The sequence below is a fragment of the Myripristis murdjan genome, chromosome 18 (assembly GCF_902150065.1).
Source record: "Myripristis murdjan chromosome 18, fMyrMur1.1, whole genome shotgun sequence".
Taxonomy (NCBI): domain Eukaryota; kingdom Metazoa; phylum Chordata; class Actinopteri; order Holocentriformes; family Holocentridae; genus Myripristis; species Myripristis murdjan.
This window is the reverse complement of record NC_043997.1, coordinates 10,383,424-10,400,514: the sequence shown is the minus strand read 5'-3', so window position 1 is coordinate 10,400,514 and position 17,091 is coordinate 10,383,424. Positions and strand designations below refer to the sequence as shown.

Here is a 17,091-nt window from a genome sequence, read left to right as displayed (position 1 = left end):
ACGTAGAACAGAATAGGTTCAGAAAATGAAATTGCCTCCATTTACTGTAATGCCGCCTTTAAAACCAGGACAAGGTCAAAATTATACCATATTCTGAAAAATATGGATATGAAAAATCCCATAAGACATGTAGTCTCACATCATGATATCAATACAATATCAATAAATCACCCAGCTCTAGTTTATGCCAAGTTTTTAAATAATCTGTATATCATTTAAGAGAGTTCAAGGAAAACAACATTTCAGGCTTGAAAGAAAAAAAAAAAAAAAAAAAAAAGAATAAAGGAACCAAACGTAAAACTGCCCTGAAGCATCGCTGCAAGACAAAATTAAATTTACAGAGGAAACCCTGAACTGAGGCGACGACACAAGGTGTGGAGGGGCATGTGGTGAGAATGATGATGATGATGATGATGAGGATGATGATGATGAAGAAGCCACAACCCACCAGAAGGATCTCGATGGCTCCTAGGATGTACATGGCCCCAGCGAAGGTGGTGCCCAGGTAGAAACACAGGCCCACTGCCCCCCCAAACTCTGGACCCAGCGAACGACTGATCATGAAGTAGGAGCCTCCCGCTGGAGTGGGGGGAGAGAGAGTGAGAGGAAAAGAGAGAGAGAGAAAGAGAGAGAGAGAGGTGGGGGAAAGGATTGGAGAAAGAGGAAGAAAGGGGGCAGGTTGTACATCAGGTTGGATGGAGCAGAAATGGCAAGGCAAAGAAGGAAGGAGACAGGATGTGTGGGAGGGATTGTAGAGAGAGCAGGAGGGGGAATATAAAAAGAATGAGAAAGAGAAAAGGAGACATAAGGGGGAGAAAAGAGGAGATGAGGCAGGTATGAAGAGGGAGAGAGGAGAGAGAGAAGCAGGGGGAGAGAAGATGAAAGATGGGTGGTTAGTGACATGATGTTACGAGCAGAGAGAAAGACAGACAGAGAGAAAAGAGGCCAGCTGATGAGAAGTTATCCTATGCTTGTAGAAATAAGCATAATGTTATACATGACACATTGGGGAGAGAAGACAGACCAGACCCTAGGTCAAACAGTATCAGCAAATAGCTCTTAGCATTTGTTTTTTGGCCCACTTGGGGCACCAGGAGGGTGGAGTAGGGTTCAGGTATTGTTTCCATTGGCTTTGATTCCAGAAAAAGTTCCCAGAACCTAATTTTGTCCCTGACCGGGTGGTGATACTACAATCTGAGTACTGGGAATCTTGAGGGAGAGCTAGCAGTGCTTCAATCTTGATCGGTCACAAGCACTGTGATGAAATTTCAATAAACACGTGCTATAATTTGTGGGCTGCGATACAAATTCAGCCAAAACAATGGAAACCACAGGTTAGGCAAATAAACATGTACAGTAAACAGTACTTGGCAAAAAGAAGGTATTCAGCAGGAGCTCAACTGGGATATTAGACATGAAAAAGTGTATTTATGATGCACTTCTTACCCTAAATGCAGTGCAAAACAGAAATAAAAATAAATCCCAGTACCTCAAGGGCTTTTAAAAGTCCCAGTTTATAGAAAGTTTTCCTTGCTCTTGTTGTGTTGTCCCACACAGTAAAGTATGCACTTACTTTGAAAAAGCGGGTGTTGCCTTTCAATTTATTTTTTCTTTAAGTTGTTGGTAAAGGAATTTAGGCTTAAATTGGACTCCACTCAACTTGAACACTGAAACGTTGCCTCGTCACTGCCAAATTGGAAACAATGTGATTTGTTATCTCTGATGGGATAATTAAATGGTGTCCTTTTATTTGAAGGATAAATAAAATGCAGACATCCATCCACAACATGGGTTGATGTATATTTGGGCGAATGTTAATATAATACACCAGAGCAGGTCGCACAATTACATCCTCTGTGTGGGATAAACACTGAATGCTAATTGTCCTGACAGTCTTGAACTTTCCTGGTATTCTAATAATGGTAAACCCAGCCATCTGGTACTCTAAAATAAGTTCAAACAAACACTAAGCACATTTGCTGATACAATCTGAACCTGTCATCAGACAGAGTATGTGGAGGGAATCATAACAGCAACTACACATTCACTACAAACTGTGGGCTCAGAATTCGAAGCTTGATTTCCAAAATGCAACTGTCTATCAAAGTTCATCACTGCTTCACTGTTAGTAAATGACATGATGATGATCTAATACAACGACAGCTGTCTGAAGGAATGGAAAGTGGCAATATTGCCATCAGCAGAGATGCAAATTTTCTCAACGCAAAAAAAATGTGTTGGTTATAGAAGGGGGCTTGTGACCAGAAGGTTGTCGCTTTGAGCAGCAGGAAAATTTGCATGGGGAAAGTGAATGAATATCAGCTTCCCTCTCCTTTAAACAATTACAGGTCCCTTTCCACTGCGAAACAAGATCTATCCCAAAAGGAAGCATACAGGAACTGGAGCTAGATGCAGCAAGTTACCGTTTGTGTTTCAACTTGTTTGGTAAAAGGCAACTGACAAAGCACATTTAACAAACTAAGTAACTTAATCATAATTCAACACTAGAACTTTATTTTGTAATGGCTGCATGTTTATTTCAGTGCACGTTTTTAAAAACTTATGCAACTGAATTTTTACCCAAAATAGGTCAGGATCACACTCATAGTTCCACCACAGTTCCTACAAACAAAGTGACATTTCTTCTTCTGTCTCTCTCTATTCATCCTCTAACCAAATGTCAAAGACAGCCTGGACTGTGACATAACATTATACATTTGTTCAATTCTTCAAACGCTCGTCAGCTAACAGCAAAATGCCTCTACTTCGACATGAATTTAAGCAAACACCATTAGTTGTTTCAGTGATGCCAAAATGTGTATCCAGTCAGTGACAATTGACAAACAGTGCAGTAGTTCTGCTGTCAGGGTCGTGTTGGTTCCTGTTAATCCCTCATGTCGAGCAGGGACCAAAAAATCAACTGGAACTGGACCCCTGGCGAATAGCAAATCCAAAGTTCCTGTTTTTGTAAGTGCAAAAAGGTTTTGGTGCTGATGCAGTGGAAAAGGGCCCTACTACTCGGGTGCTCTTGGGCAAGGCACCTGACCTCCAGCTGCTTCAATAAAGCTGCTCCAACGGTAATAAAATTAAGTGTAACTGCGGGAAACACAGCACAGGTGCTTAGCAACCTTGCCGGGGATAAATAAAGCATTTTTGCAGACAACTTAGTGGGCTGACAGGAACAAAAATATCACTTCTCCCAAGCAGTTATACAGCACAGCAGAGGTGCTATCTTCCTCTCACCGTTACTGAGTGCTGGACACTGGCTCAATGCTCCAAATGCTAACCGTTAGCCTCCTCCAGTGGACCTTACCCCAAGCTAATAGTCTTACAAACAACTGCCTTAATCCAATCAAATTGTGAAATAAACAAAGTCTGAGTCTGATGATGTGTATCCTTCAACATGCATCCATGTCAATTAATAAAACTAACAGCATAGGAAGTGCAGAGGTTAATGAATATTTTAGGATGCTTATACCAGGAAAAACAGAGTTATAAACAGCATTCTGAGCAAAACTATCACCAGTGCCAGCATTTTAGATTCGGAAATTCACATTAAATCTTTCTTTAAGCAGACCAAGATGTCTATTTTTAAGAATGTTAGCTTCAGGGAAGTCAACCTTAATGGCAGGAGGTTAAATGTTAGCATTTGGAGCTTCCAGACATTATCCAGCACTCCGCAACGATGAGAGGAAGATAGCACCACTACTGTCCTTCATAACAGCTATGGGGGAAATGAAATAATATCAAACATTCAAAATGTGTGAACTATCCCTTTAAAAATGGCTGATCTACATCTCCTCCAAATGTCAACCCTTTGCTGAGCTGTATTTAGGAAGCCAAGCGCCTTTGGTTTAGCTATACATCAAGCACAGTGGATCTACATGTTAACACCACCATCTGAGGCGAGATGGTGAGAAAGCATGAGAGCTTGAAGCTGTTTAGGTGAGACAAAAAAAAAAGCATGGGATGGTATGTTTGCTGCCAAACCAGTCATGTTAGAAATTAATTCACGACATTACTGAGGAATTGTGTTCTACATGAAGCTATCGAAATGTCACGTGTTAGTGGAAACATCGCACTACTTTGACATTTGGGATATCCGTCTAGAGGCGTTTCAGTGAGAGATAAAAGTCAATGGCGGATAAATATACTGGGTTTTCAATGCGTGTACAGGCAGAGAGGGGGAGGTTGACAGAGGGAGAGACAGGACAAACAGAAACAACACTCATTAGAAAAACATACTGTTCACATTTATCACTAACAATATTAAACGTGAGCTGGGCGACAGGAGAGGAAAAATGGGGCGAGGAGGGAGGGAATGGCTGAGAAAACCAAGTTTTAAGAATGGGACATCCCATTCAAATTTACATCTGAAATGATCACTTTGGTCGGTGCACTGAAAATGGCTGCTTTAGGAAGTTTGATTATCATCATGGAAATAAGACTAGAAAAACACAGCTGCAGTTTAGAGACCTGCAAACGTAAACACAGCATAAGCAACTAACTTTTTAGAACCTCCTAACCTGATGCAGCAGGTTGTTTTTTCAGCTTTTATGGACACTTTCATTATCAGCCTTATTTAAGAGAGCTGACCAGCTCTCACATTAATGTGATTATGGCACTGATTTACAATGTTCTGTACTTTTCAGTTCCTCATCCTTTTATCCAAAGCTGCCCCATCTATTTTGAGCAAAGATGGGCCAGTGGCCATGCTTGAGGCTATGTTTAAATAGCTGTAATTGTAATAGGACTATAAAATCTTATTTCCATGACAATATTATCAAAACTTCAAACTAGGACTATTAAGTGTGGTGAGGGAGATTACCATGGAACACCAGTTCTATTCAGTCCAATTCTATGGGATGGAAAGAAAAGGGAGGAGGGGGGACGCAGAGGAATACCTGGTACAACTCCGTTGGTAGCAATTGCACTCATTGATATGGCCGTTAACATCGTCTGGAGAAAGAGAGAAAGGGAGAGAGGGAGAATTTGAGTTTAGTAGGCAGGAACCATCCCTTGATTTGTTGTTGAGATTTTGCTCAGCTATGGATGGGTTTCACACACAACCAACTGAAAACAAACCAAGAGGGTGGGAACATAATTCTAATATAAATTTTGGCACCATTACATTTATGCTTTTTTGCTTACATTTATTATAGTCCTGTGAAGTTTAAGTTAAAGATCACTGGAAGAAAGCTTGCATTACAAACATCTTGTCTGACACTGCGTGGTCAATTATTTCATGATTGAAATCCTCAGAAACCTCACTGCCTTCTGGTGTTATTACACACAGAGAGCTACACCTGGGCACCTGTCTACTTTTTAGCTGCAGCAGAGACTAATCCAGTAAGCACAATTTAGTTAAGTTAGACATGCACATAATTCAAGGAATGGGTGAATAAATAAGGCATGTTGAGATTACAAAGCTAAAAATGTATATGATATTCCATAAATAATGTAATCACACCCATATTCCATGTCTTGACTGCAATCTTGGTGAAGCTGATTTGGTTAAAAAACATCAAAACATTTAGGAACTTAAAAGTTTGATCGAAGTGCACCTGTTTGATCCATTTTAATCAAACCGTGGTGGATTTACTTTGTTAGTCTGGCTTGTCTGGAGAGATGTGAACATGCATTTGGACTGCAGATCAAACAAGTGAAACGTGATTTGGCAGAAAAGTCGGGACTCGGTCCGGGTCCAAGTGACCCACAGGACAGTTCGTTACAAGTGAGACTGTAATCTGACCTAACTATAGGAAGCAAACCAAAACACAGGGCACAGTGGGCTGAAAGTGGATGCTGACAACTGGAGCTCATGCTCAAACAGAGCTGGTAAATGAGCCAAACATGGAGAACAACAAGGTAAGAGCTAACGAAAACATTTCACAATTGTTTGTGGAAAAAAATAATAATAACAATGTCTATGTTGCTACAATGAGACTTTGTCTACAACTGGAGTTTCCCTTGTAACATTTCCAGTCCAAGCTGTTAGAAGAAAGGCCTGTTCAACTATGCGTTTATTTTATAAATTTTGGATATTAACTGGACCTGATGAAAAATGCAACACTGCAGCAACTTCAAGCCTGAATTGCTCAAAAGCAAGCATGTTGTAGCTGCGACAGTGATCATAGTGTTGATTTGTCTCTGTGTATATACTACATATTTACGTGAGTCTACATTATTGGCATAGGTAGATACTAAAGGGTGTTTGATTGTGCGTGTGTGGGCGTACTCACACAGCAACAGCATATGAAGACAATGCAGAGGCCCTGCAGCACCCCGGCGGTTCCCACCACCCAGGTCAACCGCAGGAACAGGATGACGCCGAAGATGTTCTGCAGGCACGGCAGGTAAACGCCCATGAACGTCCCCATCTGTGGAGACTGGAGAAATAATAAACACAAGATCATCGAGAGAAATTAAATGACTCGCTGTTGAAATTGCAATTTTAAGTTTAATTTGCTTCATGAATTCAATTTCTCTTTTTGCATCATTAGCCTTAATTCTTTGTTTTTGATAGGATGTGAATTTTGTTTCTCTTACAGGTAGACAGAAACGTGCAGAAACATGGGTATGCACACAAAACATACACAGGCAGCAGAAATTGATATTTCATCCTTTTTTCACAAGTGAAACTAAGCTAAAAAAATATATATATATATATATATACAGCTGCCAAGAGGTATTTTTCCCTTTTAACGTTTTTGATAGAAATATGTCTGCCTACCCATGTTCAATGCTTCGTTTTATACAGAATAAGATGCTGTGCGTTAATTTAAAACATATTCATTCATATAACAAGTCAAATGTGTGATTCATGATAAAGTGCAACAGAATTGACACAACAACAGATCATCGGAAAATACAGTAAAGCTTGTCTCCTTTTTAAATAAACATCCTGTGTTAATGAGGATATATGTATTGTACATTTGCAGATTTGAGCTGACAGCTATATTCAGTTTGGTTTCAGTTGTCATGATGAATTCAGGCATGGGACGTTTGTGGCGAGGAGTGGGATTTGGAGTTTTGTCGGAGTGGAGAAATGTGGAGGGAGGCAGGATAGGACAGCAGGTATCACATGACTCCTGTTCACTGCCTTGTATCTCTACCAGGTGAGAGGCCAGCAGCAGCAAAGGGCTTCATTTAACTGACTTAATTTATAAAATCTTGTTAAAATCTTGTTTTTCCTCAAACAAATTAAAAAGAAATGTCAGTAGGATGAGATAATCCCACTTGTTTCCAATGCAGTTTCACTTGTTTCATTTTTTTTTTTCTAGGAACAAGAGTAAATATGTTGGAAAAAAGGCAAAATAAGGCAGATTGGAATGCTTAAATCAAGAAAACAACACTGATACAAGAAAATTCAGGAAACAAGTAGGATTATCTCATCCCACTGGCAGATTTTTTACCTCGCAAGCAAGACTTCAACTCTGAATGTGAGAGTAACTCATTTAGCTTGCCGACACGGACGCTTGACTCTGGCTCTATTGGGTTGCAGCAAGGTCTCCATACTCCCTACGTCACCCTGCTGCACCAAACTTATATTTATCTTTTATATTTAGAATACTGTGCTGCCAGAATGTAAATTTAATAAGGGGTGTTGTGGTTGAACTCTCTTCCGCCGTCCTCAAGTGTGTCCAATCCCACAAAAGAGTCTCGGCGCTCCACAGAACAGGGCGGAAAGAGGGAATCATTGCGAGCCGCTACAACAGCCTATCTTATCTCAGCCAGCCGGTTCCTTATCGGCGAGGATTTGAGTGCAGATCAGGGTCAAATCCTACTGTACTTCCACTTTCTGAGGCACAGTGAAAGGGCCAAGAACAGAAAATGTCATCATCAAGGACAGGGACTTGATTTAAGTATCGCCAATGACAATATTTATTCAGAAGATGAATGGAAAACAGCAGTGCCAGCAGACAGCAGCTGTGTCTTTCTCTATTCCCATCCATGAAAATTTTTCTTTGAAGAAAAGTTTTTAAGTCATGAGAACATGCATTATTTTGAATGAAAGCAAACTGTGGACAGTCTTCATATTATCATGAGTTCTTCGTTATCATTGCTATAGCATTAGACCATGGCACGGCGAGTCAAAGTACATTTAAGATCACTCGTGTAGGCATTATTACGGGGATCAAAGTCCTATGTAAGATATTGCTATGGGACTAGAAGTGTTTGATTTCAGCTGGCGATGGCACAGAGAATAATCTTTGCATGAAGACTGTTCTATTATTGAAATGGCAGGGAGGATCGCCCCACGTGGAGAAGCTGTCAGCCTTCCTAAAAGCCTCTCATTTCTACTGCAAAGATTTAATGAGTCACTTGTCTACATGCTGTTTCAGAAGTATGCCAGTGGATATTTCTAGGGGTCACACTGGTGTCTACATATGCCTGTGCTGCTTGAGTATGCAAGCACAGGGGTCCCCCAACTTACTCATGCTGATAGTACCAAAACAAATCAACTTAACTGATTGACATAATATTATTCGATTATAATTTCAATACTTGGTTCATTGTTTGTCATGAATCACATAAAAATCCCAAATATTTGCTGATTCCAGCCTAACTAAGATCACCAAAAGTGCTGAGATTTACTTATGGTTCTCCATCCACGTATTATAAAATTAATTCTTATGAGTTTTTTGGCTGCTAGTCAGACTAAGAAAGCAATCTGAAGAAATCACTTTGGGCTCTGCCAATTTCTCGTCATTATTTTTCACACTTTATAAAGAAATTGATTAATCAAAAATAATACTGTTAGATTAATCAATAAATGAAAATAATCGTTAGTTGGAGCCCTACATGTTGAGGACCAATGGATAGAGACGCTTTAGACCGCAAATCTGCCATTTGAGAAAGATGTGTCCCATGGGCCTCCATTTGCGGAAATGTTTGGTGTTTCCTCTGTGGCTGTGGAGGTAACAGCAAGTCATATCAAACCTCTGATCACAACAGGTATTTTTATAATCTCTCCTGTAGTGTTAAACTAAAATCATCTTTAATTTATTGAGGGTCAACTGAATCTCCAGTTTTAGGAACTGCTGCCCCAGTAAACATATCCACCTGTTCATTTCCTTTGTTGCTTTGCTGCATTGATTTGTGATTGCACTGCAGCATTACTCTCTTCCAGTCTCTCTCTGGATGGTCTGAAGGAGCTGCTTCGCCCCTCCTTGACTCTAAAACACTAGTCTGAGTGTGCTGAGAGAGTGTAAACATTAGTTTGGCACCGCTGACATGTTGCTGCTGAGAGTGAAGACTCTCAACACTGCAGACAGAAACATATTACACTGACAGGCCTTTCATTGAAGTATCAATCATTTCCAGATCTCAGCTGGAATGACGCTGATTCAAGCATCACAGACACTACCAGTGCACCTCTATTTGCGCTTCACTCTGCTTTGAGAGATCGTGTGCATCGCCTTTATTTTGGTTTTGTTGTTGCATTGGGTGTTTTTAGTACAAACGCTGTCTGCAAATCCAATTTCTTTCACAGGCTTAAGAGTTAAGAGGAATACTCCAACGTTTTGGGAAAAATACCCTTTTTCTGATGTACTCAGACTGAGACAAAATGTTTGATACCATTTTCACCTGAGTACGCCCAAGATGTGTGTTTCAAATACACAATACATCGTATAAATAATACACCTTCAGAGCAGCTTTGAGGCTTTTTTTTTTTTTTTTTTTTAACTTTAACAGAGGCAGGCTAATGACTCGAAACCGAAGCACCGGATGTATAGATGTGAAAATTATATTGCACAAAGGGTATTCTTCTGAAAACACTGGTGCGCTCCTTTAATGTTTGCCCTATTAGTACAAAAAATACACGTTAAGTAAACAGGGTGGCACAGTGTCATCGTACCTTGCCAGTTTTCCTCTTTTCTCCGATGCTCTCGGCCTCCTCATGCTCCTTGGCCCCCTGGGTCAGGTTAGTGTAGTTGGCCAGACGGTTGAGGAGGGAAGACACCTTCGGCCGAGTGTCCATCTCCTCCTGGGGGATGGAGGAGGGAGGGAGTAGGAGGAGGAAAGGAAGGATGGGAAGAGAGGCAAGGGGAGGATAAGAGGGAGTGATGGACAGAAAGGAGTGGATGAAGTGATGAAGGAGAGGAAGGAAGGCGGTGAGGGAGTTAGAATGAGATAAATTGAGCAGAGAGAGGAAGACGGGGGAATGGAGGAGAGAGGGAGTAAAAGAGATAGAAGGACGATAGAAGTGAAAGAAGGGAAGAAGAAGGGAAAGAGAGGGTGGTAGGGGAGAAGGAGAGATTGGGAGGTCAGTGGGTACAGAAGAACAAGAAAAAGGAGGGTGAGGAAAGATAAAGGAAAAGATGGATAGAAAAGGGAAAAGAGGGGAGCAAAGAACACAAACAGATGAAATTAAAGAGAAATGAGGGGAAAAAAAGAGAAGAAAAGGCGGCAGAATGAATGACTGGACAGAGAGGACAAGAGCAATTTCCATGGCTCAAAGTTCATACAGAAACTTCAACAGCGATTAAAACTGATGAGAGAAATTCGCCAAGGGTAGTAAATTAACACCAGCCACCAGCCAAACGCTGGTTATTTTTGGCCGGAGTTGAACAGACACTGACACAGCAGCAGATAAACAGCCACCATTTTGAGGCTCTGCATCACTCTGGTGAAGCAAAAAGAGTGAGCTTTTTTGATAACAGCAGCCAGTGTGGCTACCATACAAAGCAAAATTGATTTCCAACCCAGACTCTGCCTCAAACACAAAACACTTCATCTGTTAATGGTGTAATGATGATTCAGACATATATTTATATAACATGACAACGTGCTATACGGGGCTCCTACTCTGTTAACTAAGGGTATGCTACTGTTAAATCTAATACCTTTTAAGAAATTTTCAGACAAATATTAAGTAAATTTAAGACAGATTTTTGGATAAATCATCTTATTCAAACAAGTGTTGCAGTTAAGTATATAAGTAAGCTCTATACATCTGGTCCAGCACAGAGGTCAGTTTTAAGTAGGAATATGGTTGATTTTTAACTAGATGATTCAGTGAAATGCCTTTAATAACAGTTTCCTTTATGTTCGATGGCAAGGTACAACCGTACCAATTTTCCCCACAGAACGCAGGACAGGCAAGCACACAGAATTTCTTGTATTTTCCTCTACAGTATGAAAAATAAGTAAGAAATGAGGTGGATTAATCTGGAAGAGGCATCTCCCCAACAGATAAATATAGCAGGCAAGTATAAATGCAAATATCCAGTTCAGTATTAGACTTTTTAGTGTTTTATCATGGTAACCCTGGTGTAGCAGAACTCAACTAATTTTGACAAAAACAAAAAAAAGACGGATAAATGGAATCAGATAAAAATGTTTATGCTGAAATTAAGACTTCATACATTCAAATTCAAGACTAGTGAATGACTTTTAAAAGGCTTGATATTTACAAAATAGCATTTAAGACATTTTTGAGACTTTTTAAGGACCTGCAGACACCCTAGTTAAATGTAAAACAGCTCTGACATTTCCATTGCCCTCCATAATTAATACATTGATTTTCCAAGACCGACATGACGGTTGTTGTTTTTTTTCCTTAACGAAATTTTTAAACAAACTTCAGATTCAGAGGTTATATTAGTGTGTATTATTATTAGTGTATTATTATATAAAGTTTATTATTTTGCTCTAGCACCTATGGGATCCCTTGCATGCACACAGTGTGACAACAGCAGCGTGACAAGTCAAACCTCGAATAAGGCCAGGTTTCTGTCGTAGAAGTCATCGTCATCCACCCCGTGAGTGTTGTTGATGTAAACACTGGAGATTTTGGCATTCCCATCACCTAAAGAGAGAGAGAGAGAGGGGATAGAGAAAAAGTGTTAGTATTTGTTTTGGTTAAATAAGTGTTTTTGATGATCCACATGAGCATGACTGATACACTCATAAATACAGTAGATTGGGGGCGTCAGACTCATCTTAGGTAGTGGGCCGCATTCGTTCAGAGACCTGAGACCGCAGGATTATTTTTTGCTAACATCACCATGACTCAAGTCGACACACGGATGTTTTAAGCTATTTTCGGATTTACTATTTTAAATCAATCGATTCGGAGCCTACCAATCAGAGAGAAATTGCAAGATGGCTCATGAAAGCAACACATAATGTAGAAGTATATGAAGCAGAAGAGAGAAATGCAATAAGATAACACATGCAGGTTTGCCATTTACCTCCCAGAAAAGACTTAAATAACTGCTCTCTCCGTCTTTCTTGAAAAACTTTACAATCCATGTCAAGCTTTTGCTTCTTTGATAGCTTCTGATAGCATTTGGCAGCACTAAAATAACGCAGCAACTAGCCTGCTGGAGTTTCCTAAACTCTCCAAAACATAATTTATTAAAATTTATCATGAATCATTAACTTATCAGTTTATCATAGAAGCCTTTTATGTTGCTTATTACGCGTAGTTGATAATAATTGGATGCAAATATTTAATTATTTTTAAATGATTTAATAATATGTTTGTTTCCCCTTTCACTCCAAAACATTTTGGCGACCAGATGAGACGTGCTCGTCGGCTGGATCTCTGACCTCTTTGCTGTAGGTACACACATACACACACCTACAGGTAAATATTTGAGCCAAGTATTTCAGAAATTAACAGCAGCTCAGGGCAAATGACCACAAAACAATGTAAAGCCGCACTTGTAAATGGGATGACGAGGGCAGTTAAACGCCCCTGTCATCATCTCACTGTCTTCTTTTTCTTCAGTATGAGCATCTCGTCTGGATTTTCTTCTGCATTTGTATTTTCCAAGAGGCTGGAGCGGCAAAGAGGCTGGAACTGCCAGGTTTATGTACCCGTTTATTCCTTTCCTGTATGTGTGCTTCACTACATGTTTGTTTGTAATCAACATGATCATTTTAAACAACCAGAGGAAAACATAAATGCTATTTTGGTAAAGATAATATCTCGTAGTTACCCAATTTTCCCTCGGGATCATTAAAGTTTTTCTGATTCAGCTGGGCCACCTGATTCACGTCTACAATCATATGACGGAAAGGAAAGCACCCTAGGCCTTAACAATTAATCGAAAGCGTGATATCCAAATTGCAGGAGATTAAATTTTTTGATAAAGAAGGTAAAATATATGATAAAATACCATTATAAACAAAATAATGTGGTATTGGAGAGAGGCCCTGGCCTATAAATAATATTCTTCCGATGCAAGGAAACGTGTTTATTTGGTGCAGACCTCAGATAAAATCACACCATCATCATTTCAACCAATTTTTTCCATTAAAATTGCGGAGGATGCAAAAATTAAGTATAAAAAAATGAATTGTCATTCAATTAAAATCATGAATCATTTTGCAGTTGCCAAAATAACTGTAATATGATTTTTTTTTTTTAAAACATATCATTCATCCCTAAATGACAGATTAACTGTGGAGTAAAAACAAAAGAGGAAGCAGTTGAACAGCATGCAGCATCTTTACTGTGACCGGTGGCCGTTCTCATCAGTGTCACCATCGCCTGATGAGTCAAAAATGTCCTCAGATTCATTCCAGCTCTCACGCACACACACACACAATCTCTCCCTCTATCTGATGCGTTGACCACCATGTCGCCGGTTCAGTTCCACCTCAGTCAGCATGGACCGCTGCATCACCAGCACCTGAGTCAGCAATCTCACTTCCCTTCCTGCTCCGCCAGCCACTCTCACACACACACACACACACACACACTCACACTACCAAACAGCAGTGTCGCAGTAACACACACACACCCTTGCATACTTGATATGACACTTCCCAGGAGTTGAAATCACAAGCCAACATTTTAACAGAAAACAACAAATGGCCCACAAATTGTTACGCAGCTGTCACGCAAAAAACGCAGAATTTTCCAGCCGTGTTTTTCAGAAAGCACCGAGGACTTTCCTGGTGGAATTTCTTTTTGCTCTAAACCATCATTATGCACATCAACCAGGAAACCAGAAGCTACAATAGCTGTCAAATCCCAAAATTCAACAGTCATTTCACAATCTTACGGGACAACTGGACTTCGAACAGGACAGCTGGTCACAAATTAAGCCAAAGTTACCGGCCAAGGGAAAAAAAAAAAAAAAAAAAACTACCAGCATTTGGCTGGTGGGAGGTAATTTCCCATCAGGATCGTGAGAGCAAAAGCATGAAACCGACACCTCGCCAAAGAAAAAATAAAACATGGTTAATATTTAGTGGTTGGAGCAGTCTTCGGTCACAGGCGGGCCAATAAGGACAAAGACAGAGTCAGTGACATGCTAACCAGCTAAATTATCTTGTAGTTTAAATTCCTCAACAGTTACACTGTAGCATCTTTTATATGTGCGCCTTTTTCTGTGCACTGTGAATAACTGGAAAGCTTAATTCATAAATAGCTTTTCAAAATAACAGCTGCACAACGTGAGCAATGAATAAAGGTATGTTGGATTTTAAAGGACCGTGCATTCCAAAGCACAAATACATACCCATGCATGTATACACACACAAACACACACCCACACCCATACTCTTGAGGACTCCCTTGGTATGTTTAACAGCCAACCAGTTGAGCTGGACAGTCAGGACTCACAGACATAGAGCAATGATAGCGTTTTGAAGGTTTTGAATCTCTCACAAAGTCCTGTTCCACTTGGCCTGGAGTTATTTTAGTTTTGTATTTTACATTAGTTTTTATTTTTAAAAGTTTTTTTAGTCTAGTTTCAGTTTATTTTCCACAGTGGGTTTGCTCGTATCAGCTTAGTTTTTGTTGATAAAGAATGTTTTGTTTTAGTTTATTTTATTTTATTATTTTTTTTCATTATAATATGGGGGGTGTTTGTCCGGGGTTTGTCCGTTGCATTACAATCCAAACACAACACTTTGTGAAGGCAGGTGACTCGACGTCCCAGTCTCAATAAACAGCAGCACCAACGCCTCCTCATGCTTGCTGTGTTGACAAATTTGCCCAAATTGACAGACTAAAACTAAAGACATTTTCTGTCTAATTATTTTTATTTTTGTTAGTTTTGTAAGTACACAATATTGTTTCAGTTATTTTTTTTCTAAAGTCAAGTTTCTTTCAGTAAACTAAAATGTTTTTTCACAACTAGTTTTAGTTTTTAGTTTTGTTTTAGATATTTATAATAACCTTAAAAGTGCCTGACTGACTAGATGGCTTCATTCAATTTCCATTTACTGATTGAAAAAAAAAAAAGTCACTTAACTGATGTACAACACCACTTATCATCTCTTATGATCATTTAATCTCTTCAACTCTGCCAGTCCCATCGGGTCTGGCAGGGTTTGTATTTACAGATACATGCTTTGTCTTTTTATAAATACAGGTTTTGTTCAAACCGGCATAACTTTATTTCAACTTATAGTGGAGTTCCGAAAGTTTTCACAGATACCAAATATGTCCTGCTGAAGACAAGGAAGTGTGTAAAAAATTATGCACAAAACTACTAGATATTCTTTCTGTTTGATGTGAGGCTGCAGCCATGAGTCAATAAAGTCATGGGGTTTATCTTGCATATTATCTTACTCAGTATCAAGTGGGATGTAGCTTCACTGAACTGTTGAAACCAGCAGATACAGAGTATGTGTCTAATACTAGTGGACAAAATGGGAAAAAAAAATATAACTTTGAGGCTACTTCAGGGGAGTTCAATAGGTTATAAAAATTTCCAGAGGTTAAAAAATGCAACACCTATTCTTGTAAATAATTTTAACTAAATTAAATTTATATTCTCAGTGGTGAAATACACAAACCAGGGGTTTAATATTTTGTATGACGCTCTGGGTTCATTTGAAACGATGCAATGAGGTTTTCTTTCCAAAAGTGATATGCAGGATTTTGGAACAGAACCGCTCATTTGCTCTGTACAGACCAATATGTCGCCGAAATCAATTTCAGCAGCGTCACTGGTCCCAAATGCAGGCGATGAAGCCAGCTTTCACTTCCTCAAAAAGCTGTATCATCCCCTGGAGGTTCGAGGCACTAAGTCAGAAATAAGCTGCAAAAGAGCTTGCCAGAAGCTAAGGCAAATATCATGTATATAAGGCGCTAAGGGTTCAAGTTTGACTATCAATTTTTGTCCAAAATCAACCACCACAGCCATCTTTCTTGCCACCTGCAATAATAAATTTGCCCTGATCATTTTCAGAACTGAAACCACTGCAAAATGATCAGCACTGATAATAAGACAAAGCTAAACAGCTGCCAACAACTATTTTCCCCAGACCTTGTTGACAAAGATAGATAAAATGCCAATATTCTTGTTGCTGTTAAACTGATCGGCTATTGCTGCTCATACTAACTACTCAGCCGGACTCTATTTATTCCTTGAGACTTAAGCACTTGCCTGACTCTGGGTGTTTAAAACAGCTAATGTAAAACTTCCCAGAACTGGAACAGGTCGAATCACCACTGGGCTTCAAAAATTTAAGATTGGAGTGGTATATATATTTTATTTTTGTTTGTTAGTTTGTTTTTTCTTGAGGTGGATACAGATATTCGATTTTGTCCCACCCATATCAGCTGATTCTGATATTAGCTGAATTTTTTGTAGTAATAAGAATATGAATGTGGGTGCAAAACAGTTTCAGCTTTGCAGAAATAACCTATTTCTTCTAACTAAAGACCATATTAGTTTTGTTCTGGTGCTAAAAATGCCAAAATTTGCAATCAGCCAAATATCAGCAATAAAAATTCTTTTTGGACTGATGCAAAATTGCTTTGTAAAGCTGGCATCAGCCTTTGCCGATATATCTGTTCATCTTTACTTTAATCTTCAATAGGGAAAGTGACATTAATTCACCTAAAATGTCACAGGTTATGGCTTTGAAAACTGCATTCTTGACACAAATCCTGTGCTGCTGTGCAGACATACAGGGAACCAATGGCACAGAGAAAAATGATCACCATGGGAACATGCTACAGCTAATTCATCTATTTTTGTGATGACTCAAAAGTTGCCCAATCCCACCAGTTTTACAAAGGTTGTTCAAATTGATTCGCCCTGTTAAGGTTTCATCATTCATCAAAAACATGTCGTCACACAGAGACTGTTCACTAGACCGAAGCACCAGCTT

At 39.4% G+C, this 17,091-nt stretch overlaps 1 protein-coding gene across 3 annotated transcripts in view; it reads right to left on the bottom strand.

Annotated features, from left to right (window-relative positions):
- The window catches only part of slc12a6 (solute carrier family 12 member 6), a 46,877-nt gene that overhangs the window by 22,772 nt on the left and 7,014 nt on the right, over window positions 1-17,091 (bottom strand). For all 3 annotated transcript variants that reach the window (XM_030076165.1, XM_030076167.1, XM_030076166.1), the window contains exons 3-7: window positions 11,721-11,815; window positions 9,863-9,991; window positions 6,243-6,389; window positions 4,905-4,959; window positions 449-579 (exon numbers count right to left, since the gene is read on the bottom strand). In XM_030076165.1, the coding sequence (XP_029932025.1) occupies window positions 449-579; window positions 4,905-4,959; window positions 6,243-6,389; window positions 9,863-9,991; window positions 11,721-11,815 (557 nt within the window). The remainder of the gene's footprint in view (window positions 1-448; window positions 580-4,904; window positions 4,960-6,242; window positions 6,390-9,862; window positions 9,992-11,720; window positions 11,816-17,091) is intronic.